This window comes from Rhipicephalus microplus, chromosome 7 (genome assembly GCF_043290135.1).
Source record: "Rhipicephalus microplus isolate Deutch F79 chromosome 7, USDA_Rmic, whole genome shotgun sequence".
Lineage (NCBI taxonomy): Eukaryota > Metazoa > Arthropoda > Arachnida > Ixodida > Ixodidae > Rhipicephalus > Rhipicephalus microplus.
The window spans coordinates 1334100-1355084 of NC_134706.1; the positions used below are offsets into that span (position 1 = coordinate 1334100).

Sequence of the window (20985 nt, forward strand, 5' to 3'; positions counted from 1 at the left end):
CCTCCTTGAGCATTGGAGCATACAAGACCGACACACTGTTCCGTACCGCCCTGCCGGGCAAATGGTGGAGCGCCACAATGGCATTATCAAGCAGTGCCTTAGAGCTTATTGTTCCAACCACAAAAACTAGGACCAGCACATCCCTGAAATTGCCCTGGCCATGCGCACGGCTGAAAGCATTGTCACGGGCTACACGCCTGCCTTCCTCTGTTATGGCCGGGAGCTGAGAACCCTATGGACACAGGCTGAGGCCAAAGACGATGCGGAGCCTCCTGCGACAGCATACCGTGCATTTGCTACTGAGGTCTCCAAGTGTCTGCAGGAGGTGCTTGACTTCTCCAGGACACACCAAAACCACATGTGGCGCGCCCAGAAGACTCGCTACGACCAGCACAGGTGGCCACTGACAATACAGGAGGGTGATCTTGTTCTGCTCGAAAGCCACCCCCTCAGCGATGCCACCAAGGGCTTCTCCTCGAAGCTTGCACCCCGGCGTTCCGGTCCCTTTCGGGCAGTGAGACGTGTAGGACAGAATGACTTTGTTCTAGTAGACTCCAAAACGGGTCGTCGCCACGGTGTGAGACACGCAGATCAGCTGACACTCTACCATGACGCTGCAGGCGATGTGTAGTGGTGACGTGACGGCGTCATCATCATCATCGGGACTTGGCTGAGAGAGGGCACTACGTGACTGCGTCATCATCATCATTGGGACTGGAGTGGTGGGGGTTGCGTGCGTGAGGAAGGGAGAGTTTGAGCTGGTTGGGAAGAGTGGCAAGACGTAGCGCTGTGTGGTGTGCGATTTAGGGTTAGCGCGTGACAAGCTTCAAAACAAACCGTCGATAACAAGATTAACGACAAAATACGGCCACAATCTCACTTCTACATAAAAAGTTCCTCTACATGCAGATAACAATAGAAGTGAGAATCAGGGGTGCTACCATGTTGCGGAAATCGTCATGATCTTTTCTAGACGACAAGATATTTTTTCTAGTTTTCTAAAAACCTGCGATGTGATAGGGACGAATGACCCTTTATGACAGCGAATCCCGCCGTCATCGCTCAAAAATCACGTTCGTGTGCTTGGGCTTTTTTGTATTCGCAGGAAGCGACTGTCGGCTGGCGAAGGCTGTTTCGTGACCTTTGCTTGCTGTGTGCTTATCAGCTGCAACGTTTCTAAACTCGCACCGTTCATGAACCCCGCTGTGGTCCACAAAATGTGCCACCATATCCACGAAGTGAATGATGAAGAGTGGGCGAAGCTCGGGAGGTAAACCTAGTAAACCATGAATCTTCCATACATTTTGCCCACTCGATTTTATTACGCTCCCCCCGGCGTACGTCGCCACACTAAATCGTACGATTGCCTTCCACCAATGACACGCGCCATATGTGACATCATTCCTATTTTATAACATCTCGCATCTCTCATCATCAACCACAAGTACCGCCGTCTAGTTTATAACATCTTGCAACTTTTCATCATCAGCTACAACTACCACCATCTAGTGAACACTGCAAGAACTAAATGAGAGGTAGCTACATACAGAGGACGCACAGCCCACACCATAAGGAGCTTCACCCCAAAAAAAGACGCGGGACGTGCCACGCTCAGATGGAAAGAAAAACAAGACGGCACGCGGCAACGGGTGAAGGGAGGGCAAGGGGGGGGGGAACGAGCAGAGGTGACCGAGGGGGGTTGGCAAAATAATAAAAAACGGAAGAGATTCAATGAGTGAGGAGGCGCCAGGTATCGGTTAGTGGGACTGCAAAGAATGAATATAGGGGTGCGTTTATTAGGCGGGGAAAAAAGTCCGAATTTCGATGACTGAAGCTGGGGGTGCGTTTATTATGCGAGTGCGTTCGTTACGCAAGTAAACACGGTACTTGTGCGCTCACATCATGCATTTTTATTTCTGTTTGAACAGCACGCTTCAAGTGTTGAGTTGCGACATTTGTTAATCTGCGCTCGTCCCGTGTATGCTAATTTCGTGTGTGCTTTCTGCTTGAGGTGTGCGCTGCAAGTTTCGAGCTGCTTGCTGCTCTTCACATGACTTTGCATTTTGTTGCTGTTGCTGACTGACACAATGCACAATAAACGCTCCACTAACTCTGTGAAGACATGTTTCACTTTCGTGTTATACATATTCCTAGATAAAAAATCAACCATGTTCTTTTTTTTTTTTTCATATGCTTCACAGCATTACATACCAGTATTACAGCAAAACTGCCTTAAAAGTTACACTACGGTGGTCAACAAACTGACTCACGAAAGCGCCGTTTCGAATCTACGTGGCAGAGATTGTGTCTCTAAATAATGTCATTCAGACGAAAAAGTTCCAAGAAATCATACGAAGATTTTCAGAATCGAGAGCTTTAGATGTATTATGCACCGACTTTTACAGGGCATATAAGCAACTCGGAATTCCAAGGGAGCCTGTGCTTGTCTACCAAATTATTTTGACCTCCACAGAAGTTGAAGAAGGGAAAGGTGGAGGAAATAGTCTTAATTTCACATTTATTGAGCTTTTGACACCATATTGTTTGCAACAAATCATGCAAGAAAATACAATTTGGTCTCTGCGTTGCCTCATCCTTGACAAAACAACTCGGGAACACCAATTCTCCAGAACTTTACCAGCCTAGCCAGCACAAATACTTCCCTGTTCCTATCTCATAAGAATGTGCTTATGGATTCTCTGCAATCTTTTTTTTTTTTTGCAACTTCATTGTAAAGCACTGGAAAAAGATTAAACAAATATTGGACAACAATTAGAACCGAAAATATTGCTATTCACACCGCTATCAGGAAAAGGCCATTAGTTGATGGCTTGATGACATGCTCCATCTCGCACTTAGCATATGCAACAGATGAAGCAGCAAAGCAGCATTGTGAATAAACAAGAAAACAAGCTGATCTAGATCTTTTTACTCATACAATCGGACACAGTAAAAAATAATCCAATACTCAAAGCAGACCAGTTCTAAAAGGTTACTGACACAAAATTTCGCAGCCGGAATAGATCAATTCCCATGAACATCGCTTGGAAGGTATTTTACTAGGCTTGTGCGAATAGTGACTTTTAGGTTCGAAGCGAATGGTGATTTTGGTCAAATAATATTGAATTGAATTTGAACGGTATGTATGACATTTACAAAAGATGGTAATATTTATCACGACCTAATTAACCTGCAAAATATTGTTTTAAAATTGAAATAGGGGCTGTATGCAAATGGAATTTTTTTTCGATCAAATGAAGTCGAAACAACTGAATAGTTATAGATCTGAGTTTCGGTAGGAAGCGAGTGATAACCTGTAAAATACAAAACATTTAAAAATTTCTTACCCTTGGAGCATACTATTAGTCCTTTTAAGCATAATAAAATGATGCATTAACTTGAAGTTAATATGTTCATTTAAAGGGACCCTGCAACACTTTTTCAAAAGGCCATGGAACGGATTCACTAAAGAAGCTTATTGCTTCCCGAATTCACTGCCACAAAATTTTTAGAATCTGTCCAGTACCGAAACACTTCCTGCACGCCTCATAACCTTGAGCACTTTCTCTCTCTCTCATTTTTTTCTTTTTCGAATATGCACCCTCTCACTGCGATCACGCACGTACACGTGGACAAGTGGTCGCCGCCTCCTGTGGTGGCCCCAGTAACGACAGAGTGCGCCATACTCAAATCAGCCAATGGCTGTGACAGGTGATTTCTGAACTTGTAGTGTCATTTGCCGAGTGAAGAAAGCCTTCTTTAGCTGACATTGAGAACTTATTGTTTGTCAATTGCAGGCTGCGTGCTGCGCTATATTTGGTTCACGTGTTCTCGGCAGCGTCGACTGCCGATCAGCAGCGTTTTCTAACCATGTCCCATAATTGTTGCAGGACCCCTTCAAATTTGAAGGAGGGCTTTGCGGCAAAGTGGATTTCTCCACAATATGTGCTTTCGTGGCTTATTACCACTACACTGCAGTGAAAACATCTTTATAAGCAATTACATGGATACTAATTTGCATCTATTCACTAGAAATTTCATTTATTTATTTATTTATTCATGTTACCCTACAGGCCCCAGAAGAGCATTGAGTAGGGGGGGTTGTAACTTGCATTAAAACTGAAGTAAATTCGAATACTTTACAATTCATTTGAATATTTGGAGCATTCGAATATTTGCACAAGTTTATATTTTACATCAACTTGCATGCACGATCGAGCAAAGTGTGCCCCGGTGACCCCCCTTTACATCTATCCCGTTGCAGTAAATACATTAAATTATGGTGATGTCATGCTGTTTTTTTTTGGCCGTTTCTTCCCCCTGACTGTTTGGAGACACCGCTGACCCTGTTCCAACGAATTTCTAGGTAGACAGGAGTGCATCACAACTCTGCGTGCTGACGTGGTCGAACGATGCACACTGTAAGTGGTGATAGTTGCACCCGGTGGCTAGTTTTTTTTGGAGCTCTAAAATTGAGACTGGTTGGTGAGGAGGAGGCTGCAATCAATTATCTGCTGTGCACTGTAGCAAATTATGCGCTGTGTTATAACTGGCAAGCCCCCAGCAACACACTGCAGCAATAAAACCCGAGAATAAAATTTTAGTGTCAGTAGCCCCTTTAAAAAAGTCGTGTCTGTTCAATGCATGAGTGATAACACAAAACAAATTTTCAAATATCCAAGGCGTGCAAATTTGACAAGGAGTAGTAAAAATATGTCGAGAAAGCACAACAGCCTTTGACTTGTCCTTGCACTACGCTCTATACTTGTCCTGCATGGTTTGCTTAAGGGGTGATGCAGGTCGAAGAATGCGTGTTTCTTTCAAAATTACCAATTTTTTATTTTCGCCTGTTTTGATAAGATTAGTACCTATACTGTTCTGAAAAAAAAAAAATAAAAAACATGTCGAGACTTGACTAGAAATGCTTTTGAATTGCGTCTAAAGAGCACAAGGTACCTCTTAAAAGGCCCCAAGCATGCAGTCTTCGAGCACCTTGCCGCCGATAATGTGCCTCCGCTCGCAATTGTCGATCGCATGAGGTGAAGAGTGGAGCCTCACTCTTCTAATAACAACAGTTTCCCTTGCTGATACGGCGCAAGAAATAATAAAAAGACGCACACTTTCGTGCATTTTTCGAGCGCTGCGACTGGCTTGTCACGTGGTACCGATCAGGGACCGTTATTATTGGCCGCTGCGTGCCAGTATGTGCTGTGAAGCTTACTTGCAGGGTCCATGTCTTCTCGAGCAGCGCAGCTGAACGCTTTTCTCATGTATTTATCACCATTATGAAATGAAACAAGCCATTGCTCGTGCGTGAAAGCCGTTGTGACGGCACGCTCTGTAGGAATAGGCTGCGAGCAGCTGGTCTGATTTGCGGCAGTTGTTGGCTTGCAAAAACCAATGCATCGAAAGTCATTCAAAGCCATCAGCCAGAAAGTTCATGATGTGGCAACGAATGACGTCAGCACCAATTTTGCAAGGTCCATGAAGCTCCCAGTGAGGGATCTTAGCGCGGACGACATTGCCATTTTGTACGACAGTATGTGGTACAAACTTGTTCGCAAAATGGCATTGGCACTGTTGTATCCCACGACACTGGACTTAGTTTAAACTTCGCCGTCCTGTCTAACTTCTTCTTAGCTTGCAGTTGGCACAAGGCTCTGCCAGATGGAGTGGAAGAAGTTTGGCAAGCGTTTCATGGTCATGTCTGTGAGCGAAATGTCTCTGAGAAGTCTGTTTGAAAAAGCCGAAAGAGACAAACTCATAGTGCTGGCGTATTTTAGTGGCAGAAGCCACTACAAGAAGGATTGTTCTTTATGATTAGGAAATTTCATGGCATTTAAGGACATTCATAAAAGAAACCTAATTTTAACTTTAAAACTCATTGTTCTCAAAACACAAATTTTGTATTTTTTTTTTCAATGTGCCCTTCCATTTTCGGGCATGTCTAGGGCTCGGATCTGCATGAAATTTTGCCTAAATTATTTCCAAAGTATGACAAATATAATTATCTAGTTTAAACTTCAATATTTTATTATATAATGAAAAATTGTATGTAAACCTTAACTAGAGTAGGTGAAATATAAGCTTTTTTACATCTATTATTTTTCATGCCTATTACATATTTTGTATATGCTTCCCAATTAGTTATTTGTATTATACACTTTATTTGAAATAATTTCAACTATGAATGGTAAAAAATTACGCAGTTTAGGGATGAAAAGAGGGGGGCAAAATGTTTAAGGTTATCAGTTTGTCATGTCGCAGAGCTAAAACAGTGCAACTTACAAGAGAACTAATTACATATTTGAAATAAACATAAAGAGTTCCATAAACAGCAACTTTCAATGCTCTAGGGTGAATAGGAAAAAAAAATGTCTTTGAGTAGCATCTACCCTTAAGCTGTACAAAATGTACAAGGATGTGTAAAAATGAATAGACATGTTGCTATAAATTCTTACTTTTTTTTTTCATGTCCTTACACGTCCTTGTGAGATCTCAAAGTGTCCAAGTATTGTTGAAGCTTGCATTTTTCTAACAAACGCATCGACTGTGAAATAAAACAGACGACTCACTGCACCACACGTGACATTCATCTCTTCATCCTCGTAGTCGTCCTCCATGCCAGACTCGGCCCCCTCCAACTGTTCAGTCTGCATTGAAATTAGACAGTCATAGCATGCATCTGTCTACTAGAAATATATTGACTGTCCCAGCCACGTGTCTCTACTATTATTGCCAAACTGTTCAAAATGGGGAAGCCTTAGACCAAATAGTTTGTGGTGTATGCACTATGCTGCATTAGAGAACCATTAAGCTGTATGAAGCCTTGCTGAGAAATTGTGACCCATTATTTCAAGGACAAACATAATCTATGTCTGCAAAAGCAGGATTAATGAAACTGTTATGGCCCAGGGTAATGCTAAATCGCACTTGATCTGAAAACAAACTAGCTAAACGTTACAGTTCTAAGGTCCCGCTGAAAGAGTAATGCTTTTTATTTTTTATTACATTCTATATTGAAATGAGAAAACAACCAGAATCATGTCAGATTAAATGTTATAACCTTGTGATCTTGATAACCCTTTTCGGTTTCCAGTATTTTCAGTGCAAGAACATTGCACTCTTTATCAACACATCTAGGTGTCAAAAGAAAAAAATAGAAAATCGTCAACAACACTAACGGGAACTTGGGCGACACTTAATTCTCGTCCCTTGCAGCAGTACTGGAAAAACGTGCAACTTTGAGAACACATGCCTGTAAAACAGCCATAATACTACCATGCTAACTTATTTGTTTCATTAGAACCTTATAATACAGATTAGCCATTCAAGCATTTTGATATTTTGAAAGGTTTTTCCTCAAGATTGTTAGTTTTCTTTAAGTAGCCATTGAACGTTTCTCTTCTAAAAAGCATGTTTCTGCTGCTGAAGAAAGAAACTGTACACAATACTTTTAAGGAGGGCAGTAAGAAGACTACAGAATTGTGTCCTTTACATTTCTTCATCAGGGTTATTGAAAACTTATTCTACCTTAGATTAACGACTTCTTTAAAAAAAATTAGCTTTTTGTTTCAGCAACACTTTGGATTTCGTCCTGGGTATTAAATTAAGCTGGCCCAAATAACCTTAAAATTGAACAATCTTGTAGTACCATCATCATCATCATTTTTCTACCACGACGCCGTGCCTCTCGCACAGCTGAGCTTAGTTCGAGCTGCGCATGAACAGAATGAGCTCAGGCGCCTATAGCGTGTCCAGGGTCGGATTATTAGTGCGGAGGGCCCGGTTAGAAAATAAATAAGGGGGGCCGGTCGCCTCACCCTCTTTCTTTCTTGCTTTGTCAAGTGGTCATGCTTGAGACTTGACACTTTTTAGATTCAGCTGAAAAGAACACAAACCGTATATAATTCTAAACCTCTTTGGCGTGTTTATTATCACCTGGCCGTTTTCTATCGTACGGAGCACATGTAGAGCTTGTCATCGTAATAAATAACTATATCAGGAAACGGCGACACATGGACAGCATTAGAATTTGTTTGGTTCGTTGAATCATACTGAAAGAAGACTAAACTGTACAAGAAGTTAAGATAAAAAGAAGGAATACATACACACATAGAAGTGCATCCAAAGTACTACATGTGTTTTGTCCATTCGTCTTGACCTATAGCATTGTTTACCCTTATTTCAATAGAGGACATTTTCCCACGAAACCCACAGAGCGCCTTTGTGGAAAATAGCTTCTCTATCTGCTTCCACTTCACTGATCCGATTCAGTAGCACGTGCTTTGGTTGCCTGCGTGCAAGCACTGCCGAAGTTGACAGGTGCGTCTTATTGAGAAACTGTTTGGGACATTGCATAAAAGAAATTTAAAAGTGGTGGTCGGTTGAAGACCCACATTACAACTCTGAAGCGATAGCGGCGAGGGTCTGGTGGCGGCAACATAGTTGTGAAGAAGATGTGCCTGCAGCGAGCAGCATCGCCAACGCCCGGCTCTCTCGGCTCATGCTTCGGTTCACTGCTGTGCTGATCTCTGCTGGACGGTTCTTCACGCTGTTTTGCCGTTGTCGTTAACGACTAATAAATCTCTTCACATTTGGTGAAGGGTGCGTTTTATCCCCGTCGCTACACCCTGGAAATGCGAAGTCGCCCCAGTTCAACTGCCCTGGCCATCCTAGGCTACGGGGCCCGAAGGCCTTCAGCGGTGCAGATAGGACCGACGTGGAAGACTGGCTCGAGCACTACGAGCTGGTGAGCGCCAATAATAAGTGGGATGAAGCCGACAGGCTGGGCCACGTCATATTTTATCTCACTGGTGTCACAGAATTGTGGTTTAACAACAACAAACAGAACATCCCCACATGAAGACGTCATGTGCTGAAGTGTTCGGTCGGCCGGCTGTCCGCAAGCAGCGGGCAGAACAACGCTTGCGCGTCCGCTCTCAGCAGACTGGCGAAAATTTTACCAGCTATATTCAGGATGTCGTCGACCTTTGTCGACGCGCGAATGACACCATGCCCGAGTCGGGCAAAATCAAACACATCCTGAAGGGCATCGACGATGGCGCATTTCAAATGCTCTTGGCTAGGAATCCGAGCACAGTTTCTGAAGTTGTCAGCTTGTGTGAAAGCTACGACGAGTTGAAGAAGCAACGCACTCTGACTCGGCAGCCTCAGCGTGGTGGTGAGTCGCTGTCTAGTTTCGACACGATGGCCGACAATTCGCCATTGCTTCAGCAAGTCCGAGCCTTCGTCTGTGAGGAAGTTGCTTGCCAACTTTCTCTAGTGCCCTTCACTCACGAGACCACCACCCGTCTAACTGCCCCGTTTCGCACTGCTATATCGGAAGAGGTTGCACAAGCTGTTCTTCTTGCGCATTACGAGCCGCCTCTATCTAGCCGTGTTCACTGCCCGCGTGTCGCACAGCCGGTAGGTGTCCCTGTCGCCTATCTGCCAGCCGTTCAGCCTGTGGCCGCGCCTTTAACGTATGCAGCCCAGCCTGTGGCTCCTCCAGTCACCTGTTCGCAAGAAATGCAGCCCGTAGCCGTGCCGCTCACATATGCAGATGCTGTGCGTAGGCTTCCGCAACGCCCTACACCAAGCGCTCACAGTCCGCACACGCGGCTGCTTATATTGCACCTTGGGTGGCACCACCAGTCGTCAATCCTTGGAGGACGCCGGATAACCGACCGATTTGCTACGCATGCTTCACTACTGGACACGTCGCCCGCTACTGCCGCTGTCGACCTCAGACGTTCGGCAACTATGCCCGGTCGTCGCAGCCCGGCAGCCAACCCTTCGACCAATACGGGCCAGTCTCGTCCTCTCGCTATGCCCCTACCGACCACCTTGACTTCCAGCCGCAGTGCGCACCCTCTCCGCGTCGACGATCGCCCTCCCCCATGCGTCGCCGGCCCGGACTCTCCGAACAGCAAAACTAAGCACCGCAGTTCAAGAGGCAAGAACTGCGCCATTTTCGAACTGTCTAAGCCCTCACTCCTCTCCTGCTAACGTGGTCGCCGTAACTGTTGTATTGTACTTTCGCCCTTGTGGACACCGGCGCAGCTGTTTCTGTTATTGCCGGTAATCTATGCCGTTCATTACGCAGTCACGATGCCGCTTTCAGGGCTGTCGCTTCACACCGCAAGCGCACAACAAGTAACGCCTCTCACAGCCTACACTGCAAGAGTGATTGATTGATTGATTTGTGGGGTTTAACGTCCCAAAACCACCATATGATTATGAGAGACGCCGTAGTGGAGGGCTCCGGAAATTTTGACCACCTGGGGTTCTTTAACGTGCACCCAAATCTGAGTACACGGGCCTGCAACATTTCCGCCTCCATCGGAAATGCAGCCGCCACAGCCGGGATTTGATCCCGCGACCTGCGGGTCAGCAGCCGAGTACCTTAGCCACTAGACCACCGTGACGGGGCCTGCAAGAGTGTCCATCGAAGGCATTCTTTACATTGTGGAGTTTATTGTTCTCACTGTCTGTTCGCATGACGTCATCCTCGGGTGGGACTACCTATCCTGCCATAATGTTGTCATCGACTGCACACGCGCCGAAGTTGAGTTTTCACCCTTGTGTGATGTCCCATTACTTGACGCTCTTCATCAGCCGCCGAAGTTGCTCGTTCATGAAGATACCCATATTCCACTTGGAAATTTCGCACTTGTTCCTATTTCATGCAACGCCTACACTGACGCTACAGTCCTTTTTATGCCTTCCGATATCTTCAAGAGTCGTCGAGCTCTGCCGCTGCCTTTCGCAACAATTGACCTTGCCGCCGGAAGAAGCAATATGTTCGTAAGCAATTCGCTTTCCCCACCTGTCACTTTGCTTGCGGGGGAATGTCTCGGCCGCATGCAGGATCTCGACCCTTCGTCTTTGGTTGATGTCCCAGATGACTACTGCGACCACCCAAAAGCACTGTCAGCACTCGGGGAGTCGTCCAATGATACGTTTTCCAGCGCCATCGCCGACACTCTCACTCCCACCGAACATGCCGAGCTGCTGGATCTTTTGCATGAGTTCAGGAGTTCTTTCGATGAGTCGCAACCTCAACTAGGCCGCATGTCACAAGCCAAACATCATGTTGACACCGGCCTACACCAGCCACTGCGTCAAAGACCATACCGTGTCTTCGCTGAAGAGCGCCGCATCATCAATGATCAAGTCGAAGATTTGCTTTGTAGAGACGTCATTCGACCATCTCACAGTTCCTGGGCGTCTCCTGTCGTCTTCGTGCATAAGAAAGACGGATCTATCCGATTTTGCGTGGATTATTGTCGTTTGAATAAGATAACCCGCAAGTACGTATATCCTTTGCCGCGCATTGATGACGCCATATACACCCTTCACGAAGCGGAATTCTTCTCGTCGCTAGATTTGCGGTCTGGCTACTGGCAAGTCCCAATGGCTGAAGCCGATTGTCAAAAAACGGCATTTATTACACCAGACGGTCTATATGAGTTTAACGTCATGCCCTTTGGGCTTTGTAGCGTGCCTGCCACGTTTGAACGTCTTATGGATAATACGCTACGTGGCCTCAATTGCAATATGTGCCTCTGATACCTCGACAATGTCGTGGTTTTCTCCTATGATTTTCCTACGCACCTCCTTCGCCTCAGGCACGTTTTGACTTGTCTGACCAATGGTGGCCTGCAGCTTAACCTGAAAAATGCCGCTTCGCTGCAAGCGAGCTTGTCATCCTAGGCCACATCGTGTCCAAGCACGGCGTATGTCCATAAGTGTTAGGAAGGATACTGGCATGGGGACTGGGCTCATCAGACAAGTATTGATACGGAGCGTGAGAAGAGTCCGAGGACTCTGAAGCGTGCTCGGTGCACGGTAAACTTCATGGTGGCAGGGCACCACAGCCGAATTTGAAACCAGTGCCTCAATACCATTTCCCCCCTGGAAAAAATGGTGGTGCTGCAGGAATAGGGATAGAAATCAATCGTGGAACCGAGGCAGAGTATTGTGACTGGTTCTGCAAAGGTATTGAAGAGTGCAAGCGTGAAGGTGGTTCCCATTGGGAACGGACGATTACAAGTTTAGAAGCATTCTAAACCGATCGATCACTGAGCTTAAATGACTGGGATGCCACTGCCGAAATAAGAGTAAACGGACCTCTATACTTGTGTTCTTTCCCTGGAACATGTACTTTGAGACTCTTTGGCCAACTTGAATGACTGGAGGTTTGGCTCCTCGCTTCTGATCAGCACATTTCTTTATGTACTCCTGCCTATTAAAAACTCGTGTCCTTATGGTAGTGTCCGAAAATGACTGCAAAGTAGAAGGCAACGGCAGATCAGTTATGTCAACCGCTGTGCGAGGTTGAAGCTTATGAAGCAACATCGCGGGAGACGATCCCGTAGTTGCCTGAGCAGATAAACGGTAAGTACCCAAGTACTCCGTAGTTGCCTTCTTTAGAGGACGTTGTTCTAGTTGGGCTAGTTGAATGTACTCTTTCAAGAGACTGTTCAACCGCTCAACCTGCCCATTGGCTTGAGGATAGTAGTTGGAAGAACAGAGGTGTTCAACACCTCATTTGGAAAGAAAAGTTTCAAATTGACGAGACTTAAACTGGGGACAGTTGTCTGTTACTAAGCATGCTGGAAAACCTTCACGACATAAGACTGAAGTCAAAAAGGTGATGACTGCATCAGACGTAACGTCTCAGACGAAACAAACCTCAGACCATTTGAAGTAATAGTCAATCGAAGTGACTGCAAAGCGACAATCGGAGGGAACACTTGAAAGAGGACCAATAATGTCCATGCCTAACTTCTCCCACGGTTTCCCAGGAAAAGAAACTGGTTGTAGTGTTGCAAAGACAGGTTTCGCCAATTTGTCAGCAGCCCGACAGATGTAACAGTTCCGAACCACATTTTCCACTTGTTTGTCAAAGCACGGACACCAATACCTGTCACGAAGCAGCTGCTTTGTACAAATCATGCCTAGATGATTCTCATTGGCTAACCGAATTAATTGCCCCCTGTAAGTTTTTGGAACTGCAACACGTTCTTTGCAGAAAATTAGGCCATCTGTATAAGACAGTTCGTTTTTCACTGCAAAGTAAGGTGCAAGTACTGAAGTCAAATGCTTCTTGGAGGCCAACACTCAGCAATGTGTTAAAGAAGCTGCTGGAAGGTACCATAATTACCAGTTGCCGCCTATAACTCATCCTTATTTAAGCATGCAGCAACTAAAGAGATTATCTCTTCTTCCGGCGCCTGTGCTGGCGGAAGCTGGACTGGCAGCGGAGATAATGCATCCGTTATGACATTCTTGGCACCTTTGCAACATTGTCGCGGTGTAGCGAGAACAAAAGACAAAAACAACTTGTGACAGTGAAACAGCATGTTTCAGAATCAACTGTACAGCGAAGGCCTTCATCGTCTTCCTTTTTCCATCCTCCTGTCCCTCTAACCGGAGTCTGCGAAACACCTCCATCGTCATCCTCTTCTACGTATATACACGTGTCACTTGCCCCTCCTTATAGGAGCATCACCCCGATGCTACATCCGAGCGACCGTTGTGGGAAAATGCAGTCAATCCCTGACATATGGCTTCATGCGTACCACATGTACAAGCTCAGAACGTTGCGGTTGATGCCTGGTGCAAGAGAAACTGTCAGGGACGACCTCGTAGATGACGTTACTTAACTTTTGCAATACTACATACGGTCCGAAGTATCGCCTTAAGGGGAGACGCTCCTCGAAAGCACTTTTTTTTTGTTATTCAACTTAGAGCTTCAGAAATTGGACCACTGATGCAGTTTTTCCTCCTGATTCCAAATCTGTAATCAGTTTTTACATAAGTGCAATAGTTTGGGAGTTGTGTTTCAAGTAATGGTGAAACTTGATAAGTTTTCCGGGAACTTTCGCGCATACTAAATGTTCATGCAGAGAGTTGTTCAATGGCTCCTTTTGCTCCCTATTAGCCATAGAGTGCCGATATCTAGCTAGAAATTGTGCTCCAACTTTGAAACTATGAAAAAAACATCTGTGTAGCAAAGTACCCTTTTTTTTCCACTCGACCACCATTAAATTTATTAATAGATATTTACAGCTGATAGGTTGTGCTGATTCAAGTAGATATCGGCACCCTACGCACTCTCCTCAATGTGTGTGCCAAATTTCGTCGTCGTATGACCATTCTAAGTGCCCGAAACACTTCCCGCAAAAAATGCAAATTGGCCAAAATTGCGAAATGAGAAAAACGCGTTTGAAAGTTTGAAAGTCTGTATTTACAAAAATGAAAAACGCAGTAGCACGAAACTTGTGCTGAACACATACACACATGTCCAGAGGGAATATCAGTTGTCTAAAACTCTCCAGCACCGTAGGTTTTCCCTTCCCGGCTGGTGCGGCAGGACTCTTCCACCCGGGCCCTCTTGGCTGCACTGCGACGGTGTGCCCTCGCCTCAGCGGTCTGACGCACATTCATCTTGTGCATGCGCATGCTGTCTCGGCGGTCGCTGAGGGTAACCAGGGCCTCCGAAGGAAGCACCCCAAGCTCTTCCAGCACCTTTTCAAAGCTCGCGTGGCCCCGGTTGAACCACAGGACTGCAATGGCTGTGGCTGTTTCCACAGCAGTCCGGGAAGCAAACCGGGTCTTTGGACACAGCAGCCATATTTTGCTGTTCAGGGACTCGGCCGCGTTCTGTGTCTTGCCGTGGAGGCACCGGGCAAGCAGCTTCGCATCTGTGAGACGCTTGTAGATTGGGAGGACTGCCAAACCCTGGGCCTTGGTCAGGAGGGGGTGTGGCACGGTGCAGGCTGGCCCTGCGCCTCAGCACGTCGGTGCTTGCACCACGAGTCTGGGCCTGCAGGACAGAACTTGTGACTTCCAGCACCGTCTGTTGAGCACGAGTGCAAACATGAGGCCCATATGGCAGTGTACATCTTGTGGACATTTCCCCGATTGTTCACAATGGCCACCTGAAAGTAAGTTTGAAGCTTCTGGATGGTGGTCTCCTTCAGCTTCTCCCCTCGTGGAAGTGGCGTTGGCAGCTTCCGCAGGCCGGTGCCCAGACGTTTCGCCACGTGGTTGGTGCACTCCTCTTTTTCAATTGGAGTGTCAGGGTACACGTTGGCATCACAGACCCCGTTGTAGGCCTTGCTGTCTCCATCGCTTAGGAAGATGGTGAACCGCAGGGGTGTCTCATAGTCCACAGTCCTCTGCCAAATGCGCACTGCAGCTTCGGCCTCCATGGCATGCGAAGAACAGTCGCAATTCTTCTCACAAACGGGATGATGAAACGCCTGCCATGTTTCTTCATCGCCTCCCATGTCGTTATGCAAACTGCACGCCAGGCAGAAGTTGGAAAGCACTTCATAGTCCAGGCACAAACCAGTGTCCAAGGACACTACAGTTCCCACACCATTGTGGCTTTTGTGGCCTCTTTTTTGCCATGTGCCGTCAAACATGACTGGCACGTCACTGTTACCAGCCACCTCTTTGGTGACGCTGCGTGCCCTTTGCATGTTTTCACAGACAGCCTTCACTGCCGCACTGTGAATCTTTTTGCCGATAGCATGGAAGGTCTTATGGTGCATAGGGTTTGGCAATCCAACTACTGCACAAAATCGTGAAAGTTGCTCATGCCCGATACCGACGGCACGCGCTGCAAGCACCACTTTCAGGTTCACGGCAAAGGCGTCACGCGAACTCCCGCTGTCGTAGCTTCTGCTTGCACCGCGGCCGCCATCTGACGCGACCCGCTTCGACGAGTACGCGGACGAAAGGATGCTCTCCGAGCACTCCGCATTCTCGCAGTGTAGCTCCAGAAACGCCGAAAGGCCTTTCCGCTTTTTATTCGGTGCCCGAACTGCGAGTTTACTCTCGTGACAAACGGGGCATGCCGCGCCTGCGACGACGGCCGTCAATGCACCCAACTCGCACAGCACTACGCTTTCGGCACGATCGGCATTCGGCCTGACGTCGTTTTCGAATAACGCGATCTTTTTCTGCGATGCACTCACAAAATTCACTGCAGCGTTGATCTCGTCGTCGCAGTTGCCATGGTCGACGTTGCCGTGGTCGATGTTAGGCCTACCGGCCGCTGGCCCGTCGCGGACATTTTCGTTGGCGGTGGCTTTCTTGTACGTCCTCCGCCGCTTCCCTCTGAACTTGTTCTTACTTCTGTATTTCCGATGGTCGGCAACGGCCTTTTTCGGGCTTGCCATCGCGCGAAAACAGCGAAAAATAACTCCGGAAAACAGTGAAGCGAACTACGGCAAGAAAACACGGGTGCTGTCAGCCAATGGCGGCCCTGCGTTAGTGGCGCGCGGTTTGAAACGGCGGGAAAAGACTGTTTTTGTTGCTTTTTTTTTAGATTTTTCGTGAACGTACGAGACTTCAAGAACCGGGATCGTGGAGAGTAAGGACAACTCTACACGAGCCAGCGGCCGCAATATGGCGGACAGCTCTCTTCGCGGCCCCGCGAGCACGCGAACAGCAGCCCGTTTTGTGTAAATTTCGTGATGCCGCGCGTCACTGCCGCTCACTCAGACGCGTTTTTCACTGACTTCTGATGCTTATTTCGCTGTGATATTTTCAGATGTCAAAATATAATGTATAAAGATGATAAAGCAACAAAAAACAGAAAAGGTGAAATTTGGAAAAAAAACGCGACTTTTCGACCCGCGTCTCCCCTTAAGAGTTTCTCGAACAGTCCACGTCTTCGTATGGATGTCCAAACCCACACTCGGTCACCAGCTTTGTAGGTTACTGCTCCCAGTGGGCATTGTAGTGACCTGCGTCGTAATGTTGTTGCTGATGGATTCTCAAGTGTGCGAGCTGCCTGGCTTCTTCCGCGGGTTCTGTATAATTGTCGGCGCCCGTGTCATTGTCATCCCATTCATGTGGTAACATAGCATCTAGCATTGTCCGTAACTCCCGTCTGTGAACACGGCTGAATGGAGTCATGCAAGTAGCTTCTTGCTTGCCTGTATTGTAAGAAAACGTAATATAGAGCAAGATCTCATCCTAATTTTCATGTCGAACGTCCATGTATATCGACAGCATATCTTCAATTGTCTTGTTCAGGCGCTCTGTCAGTCCGTTCGTCTGCGGGTGGTAGGCAGTGGTCTTTCGATGACTCGTTCCACTTAACATCAAGACCGGCTCAAGAAGAGCCGCCGTGAATGCAGGCCCGCGGTCTGTTATCATGACGGATGGTGCACCATGTGGCAGTACAACATTTTCTATGAAAAATTTGGCTACCTCCGCTGCTGTGCTTCCTTGGATAGCCTTCGTTTCGGCGTACCGGGTAAGGTAATCCGTCGCAACGATAACACAGCGGTTGCCTGTAGCAAAAGTAGGAAAAGGACCCAAGATATCCATTCCGATCTGGTTGAATGGTGTACTTGGGACCTGAACAGGTTGCAGCAGGCCGGCTGGTTTTGTCGGAGGAGACTTACGTCACTGGTAGTCTAAACAGGTACGAATGTGTTGCTTCACGGCAGGAGTGAGCCTTGGCCAGTAATATCTTTGCTAAACTCTCGCCAATGTGCGCTTGTAGTCTAAGTGACCAGAAGTCGTCGTTGTGACAAGCTTGAAGCACTTCAGTGCGGAGAGCTGCCAAGACCGCAAGCAAGTAGGGAGATCTGATCGACGAAAAATTCTTTATGTATAGAATGCTGTTCCGTACGGAAAATGACAATACTCTTGCGAAAACTCTGTGTGTGCTCTGAGATCGCCCTTCCAAGTAATTAATCAAACCAAGCAACTCAGGGTCGTCACATTGTTGTTGGACGATGGTAGACGTATCAAGAACCCCAAGAAATACAGTTTCATCCTCATCAGGTAGGAAAGCTGACTGTATTGTTGATTGGGACAGGCAGTCGGCGTCCATATGTTGCTTCCCCAACTTGTGTGCGACCGTAATGTCAAACTCTTGCAGCCTTAGGCTCCAACACGCTAATCGGCCGGTGAGATCTTTTAGATTAGTTAACCAGCAAAGGGAGTGATGGTCACTAAAAACTTCGAAGTGCCGGCGATACAAGTACGGGCGAAATTTCATTACTGCCCATACTACGGCAAGGCATTTTTTCTCTGTTGTTGAATAGTTAGCCTCTGCGCGTGTTAGCGTTCGGCTTGCGTAGGCGATCACTCTTTCTGTGTTTTCTTGCCGTTGCAGAAACACAGCCCCCAGACCTACATTGTTAACGTCTGTGTGAAGCATCGTCGGGGCTTCTTCGTCGAAAACGGTAAGCACCAGGGGTATTTGAAGACGTTAACGCAGGTCATTAAAGGCAGCCTCCTGTTCTTCGTTCCACTCAAAGACAACGTCTCTTGTGAGACGAGTTAGTGGCGATGCGATGCGGGCGAAGTCTACGATAAACCGGTGATAATAGGCACAAAGGCCCAGGAAGCGTCTAACAGCCTTCTTATTTGAGGGTACTGAGAACTGTGCGACAACGGCAATTTTTCCAGGATCGGGCCGGACGCCTGCGATGCTGACAACGACCGAGAAACTGAAGTTCATGAAAACAGAAATGACACTCTTCTGGTTTCAATGTTAGGCCGGCGCACCGTATGGCAAGTAAAACAACTTCCAGCCTTTTGAGATGCTCGTAAAAAGTGGTCGAAAACACTATAATGTCGTCCAGATAGACCAGGCACGTCTTCCACTTAAATCCCGAAAGTACCGTGTCCATAGGCTTTTGAAAAGTCGTGGGCACTGAGCAGAAACCGAAAGGCAAGACTTTAAATTCGTATAAACCATCTGGCGTCACAAAAGCGGTTTTCTCTCGATCTCTTGGGTCTACCTCGATCTGCCGGTATCCACTCCTCAAGTCTATGGAAGAAAAGTAGCGAGCGTGCCGAAGTCTGTCAAGGGAGTTATCAATACGTGGGAGTGGGTAGACGTCTTTCTAGGTCACCCGATTCAGCGTCCTGTAGTCGACGCAAAAACGCAGGGTGGTGTCCTTTTTCTTTATTAGCACTACAGGTGATGCCCAGGGGCTCTGTGACGGTTGAATGACGTCATCATCAAGCATTTTCGCGACTTGTTGTTATATGGCTTCGCGTTCCTTTAGAGCTTGTGGGAATTGAGGCTGGCCCGCTGCCTTTGCGCGGGCTTTCCCGCCTTTTCTGCAATTCTCATGTCCCGACATGTCTGCCCTCCTTTGCTGTCAGCCGCGCTGGGAAGGGCGGAGTGACGTTTAACTCCCTCACCCGGTAGCGGATGTTGACTGTGGCGCCGCGCGCGGGGAGCCCCGAGAGGTTTTTCGCGCGCTGCGTCGGGAGCGGTGAGTACAGTCCGGCACTTCATACGGTGAGCCACGCATTCTTTTCCGTCCGTCGAGTCCCGTCGCTCGGGGCTCGTCGGCCTTCGCTGACGGCGCCTCGCGCCCGATGCGAACGCTCATTTTTTGTTGCCCCGCTGCGTACTCACGGCCGAAGGGCAGTACGGTGTCCTAGTGCGTGGCCTAGCTACGCCGACCCGTCTCCCTTCGAAGCCAACGCGAGCGCCTTTGCCCTCGCTCGAGCAACCGGGCCTTTGCTCCGGTGTCTCCGTGGATTACCTTTACCGCGGAGACGTGCTCGTGGCACCCTGTGTAGTACTTTGTGCCCGTGGCGTGGATAAGCCTACTTGCTTTCCCGCCGCGCCTTTTTGCAACGGGCTGTACTGCGTTTGGTGTTGCCACAATAAAGTGTTGCGACTTGAGCAGTATCGTGTTTCCCGCCACGGCGACGGTTAACGCGTGCCCTGCGGCTCGCTAAGACCGGACCCACGCTGGTGGCCGTACTCCTTCGGGATACGTGTACACCACAAGCTACACGATAAAGGTTTTGGTGAATAGGTCTCGTTGTGTCCTCGGTGATTATTCGATGCTTTGTCAAAAATGTTCGACCAACTCGTGACGTCGATGAAAAGCAGTCGCGGAATTCGGCTAGCAGCTGAAGAAGTCTCTGTCGGTCGTCCTATGACAGAGTGGTGCCAACATTGAGAACGGGTTCTGGTTCTTGATTAGGCGCTTCGTCCAATACCGACAAACATAAACTGCCTCACATTTCTACGATATTGTCGTACGAAGTGATAGCTGTGCCTTTTGGAAGGTGCTGGCGCTCAGCACTAAAGTTGGTCAAAAGTAAATTCGTGCGTCCACCAATGAGACGGACAATACCTCGTGCGACCGAAGTGCCATGTCTAAATAGCAGCGATCGAATTTGGTCGGCAAAGCCTTTGCCGTCAAATGCTTCGTGCCCTTCCACGGAAGCATCACCGTGGCAGGACGACCACATCATCATCAATTATACGTAAAGTGTTATGTATAGCATCTCAACAGTCAACTAAATCAGGGTTCTTGCGGAACGCAACTGAACGGTCCGGGATGTTGATGACGGCACCATATTCACTTAAGAAGTCCATCCCTATGATCAGGACTTTGCAACATGAGGTGAGGATGACGAATGTCGCAACGAAAGAAGAGCCACCGATGTCGATTCTTGCTGTACACCTTCCGACAGGCATCAACAGCTGGCCGCCTACTGTTCTCAGGTAAGGTCCCGTCCACGTAGTCTTTACTTTTTTAAGGAGCACGGCAAGATTTTCACTTATGAAAGAAAAGTCGGCACTGGTGTCAACTAAGGCTGTTACTTGCTGTCTGTCTACAGAAACGGTAAGATCTGTGGTCACAGTTTCGTCGGAGTTACAACTAGTCGGCTTTAAATTGTCTAGTGGTAAGAGTAACAGGGGCCTTTTTTTGTCGCCCTGACGGCCTGCAACCTCACCCCCAGAGGTCGCCGCCTTCAGTTTCTCCCGCGTGGACTTGGTGACCTACTTCCACTGACGTCGGCTGTAGTGAGGTGGCGCGATGAAGGCGAATATGCCGGAGACGGAGAGCGTGGTCGACGTCCCAAACCTGGCTGGTAATCAGGCACACTGTCGTCATTGTTGGCACGACAGAGGTCAAAATGGGACCGAGACAAGGTGGTCCTTGAGAATCAGCATCCCAGCGTGAT

At 47.6% G+C, this 20985-nt stretch overlaps 1 protein-coding gene across 7 annotated transcripts in view; it reads right to left on the minus strand.

Moving 5' to 3' along the window:
- The window catches only part of Mgtor (nuclear basket protein megator), a 905575-nt gene that overhangs the window by 591712 nt on the left and 292878 nt on the right, over positions 1-20985 (minus strand). For all 7 annotated transcript variants that reach the window (XR_012884775.1, XM_075868440.1, XM_075868441.1 and 4 more), the window contains exon 40: positions 6576-6653. Coding sequence is in view for 6 of the 7 variants with exons in the window: in XM_075868440.1 (XP_075724555.1) it covers positions 6576-6653 (78 nt within the window). In the remaining variant the exon portion in view is untranslated. The remainder of the gene's footprint in view (positions 1-6575; positions 6654-20985) is intronic.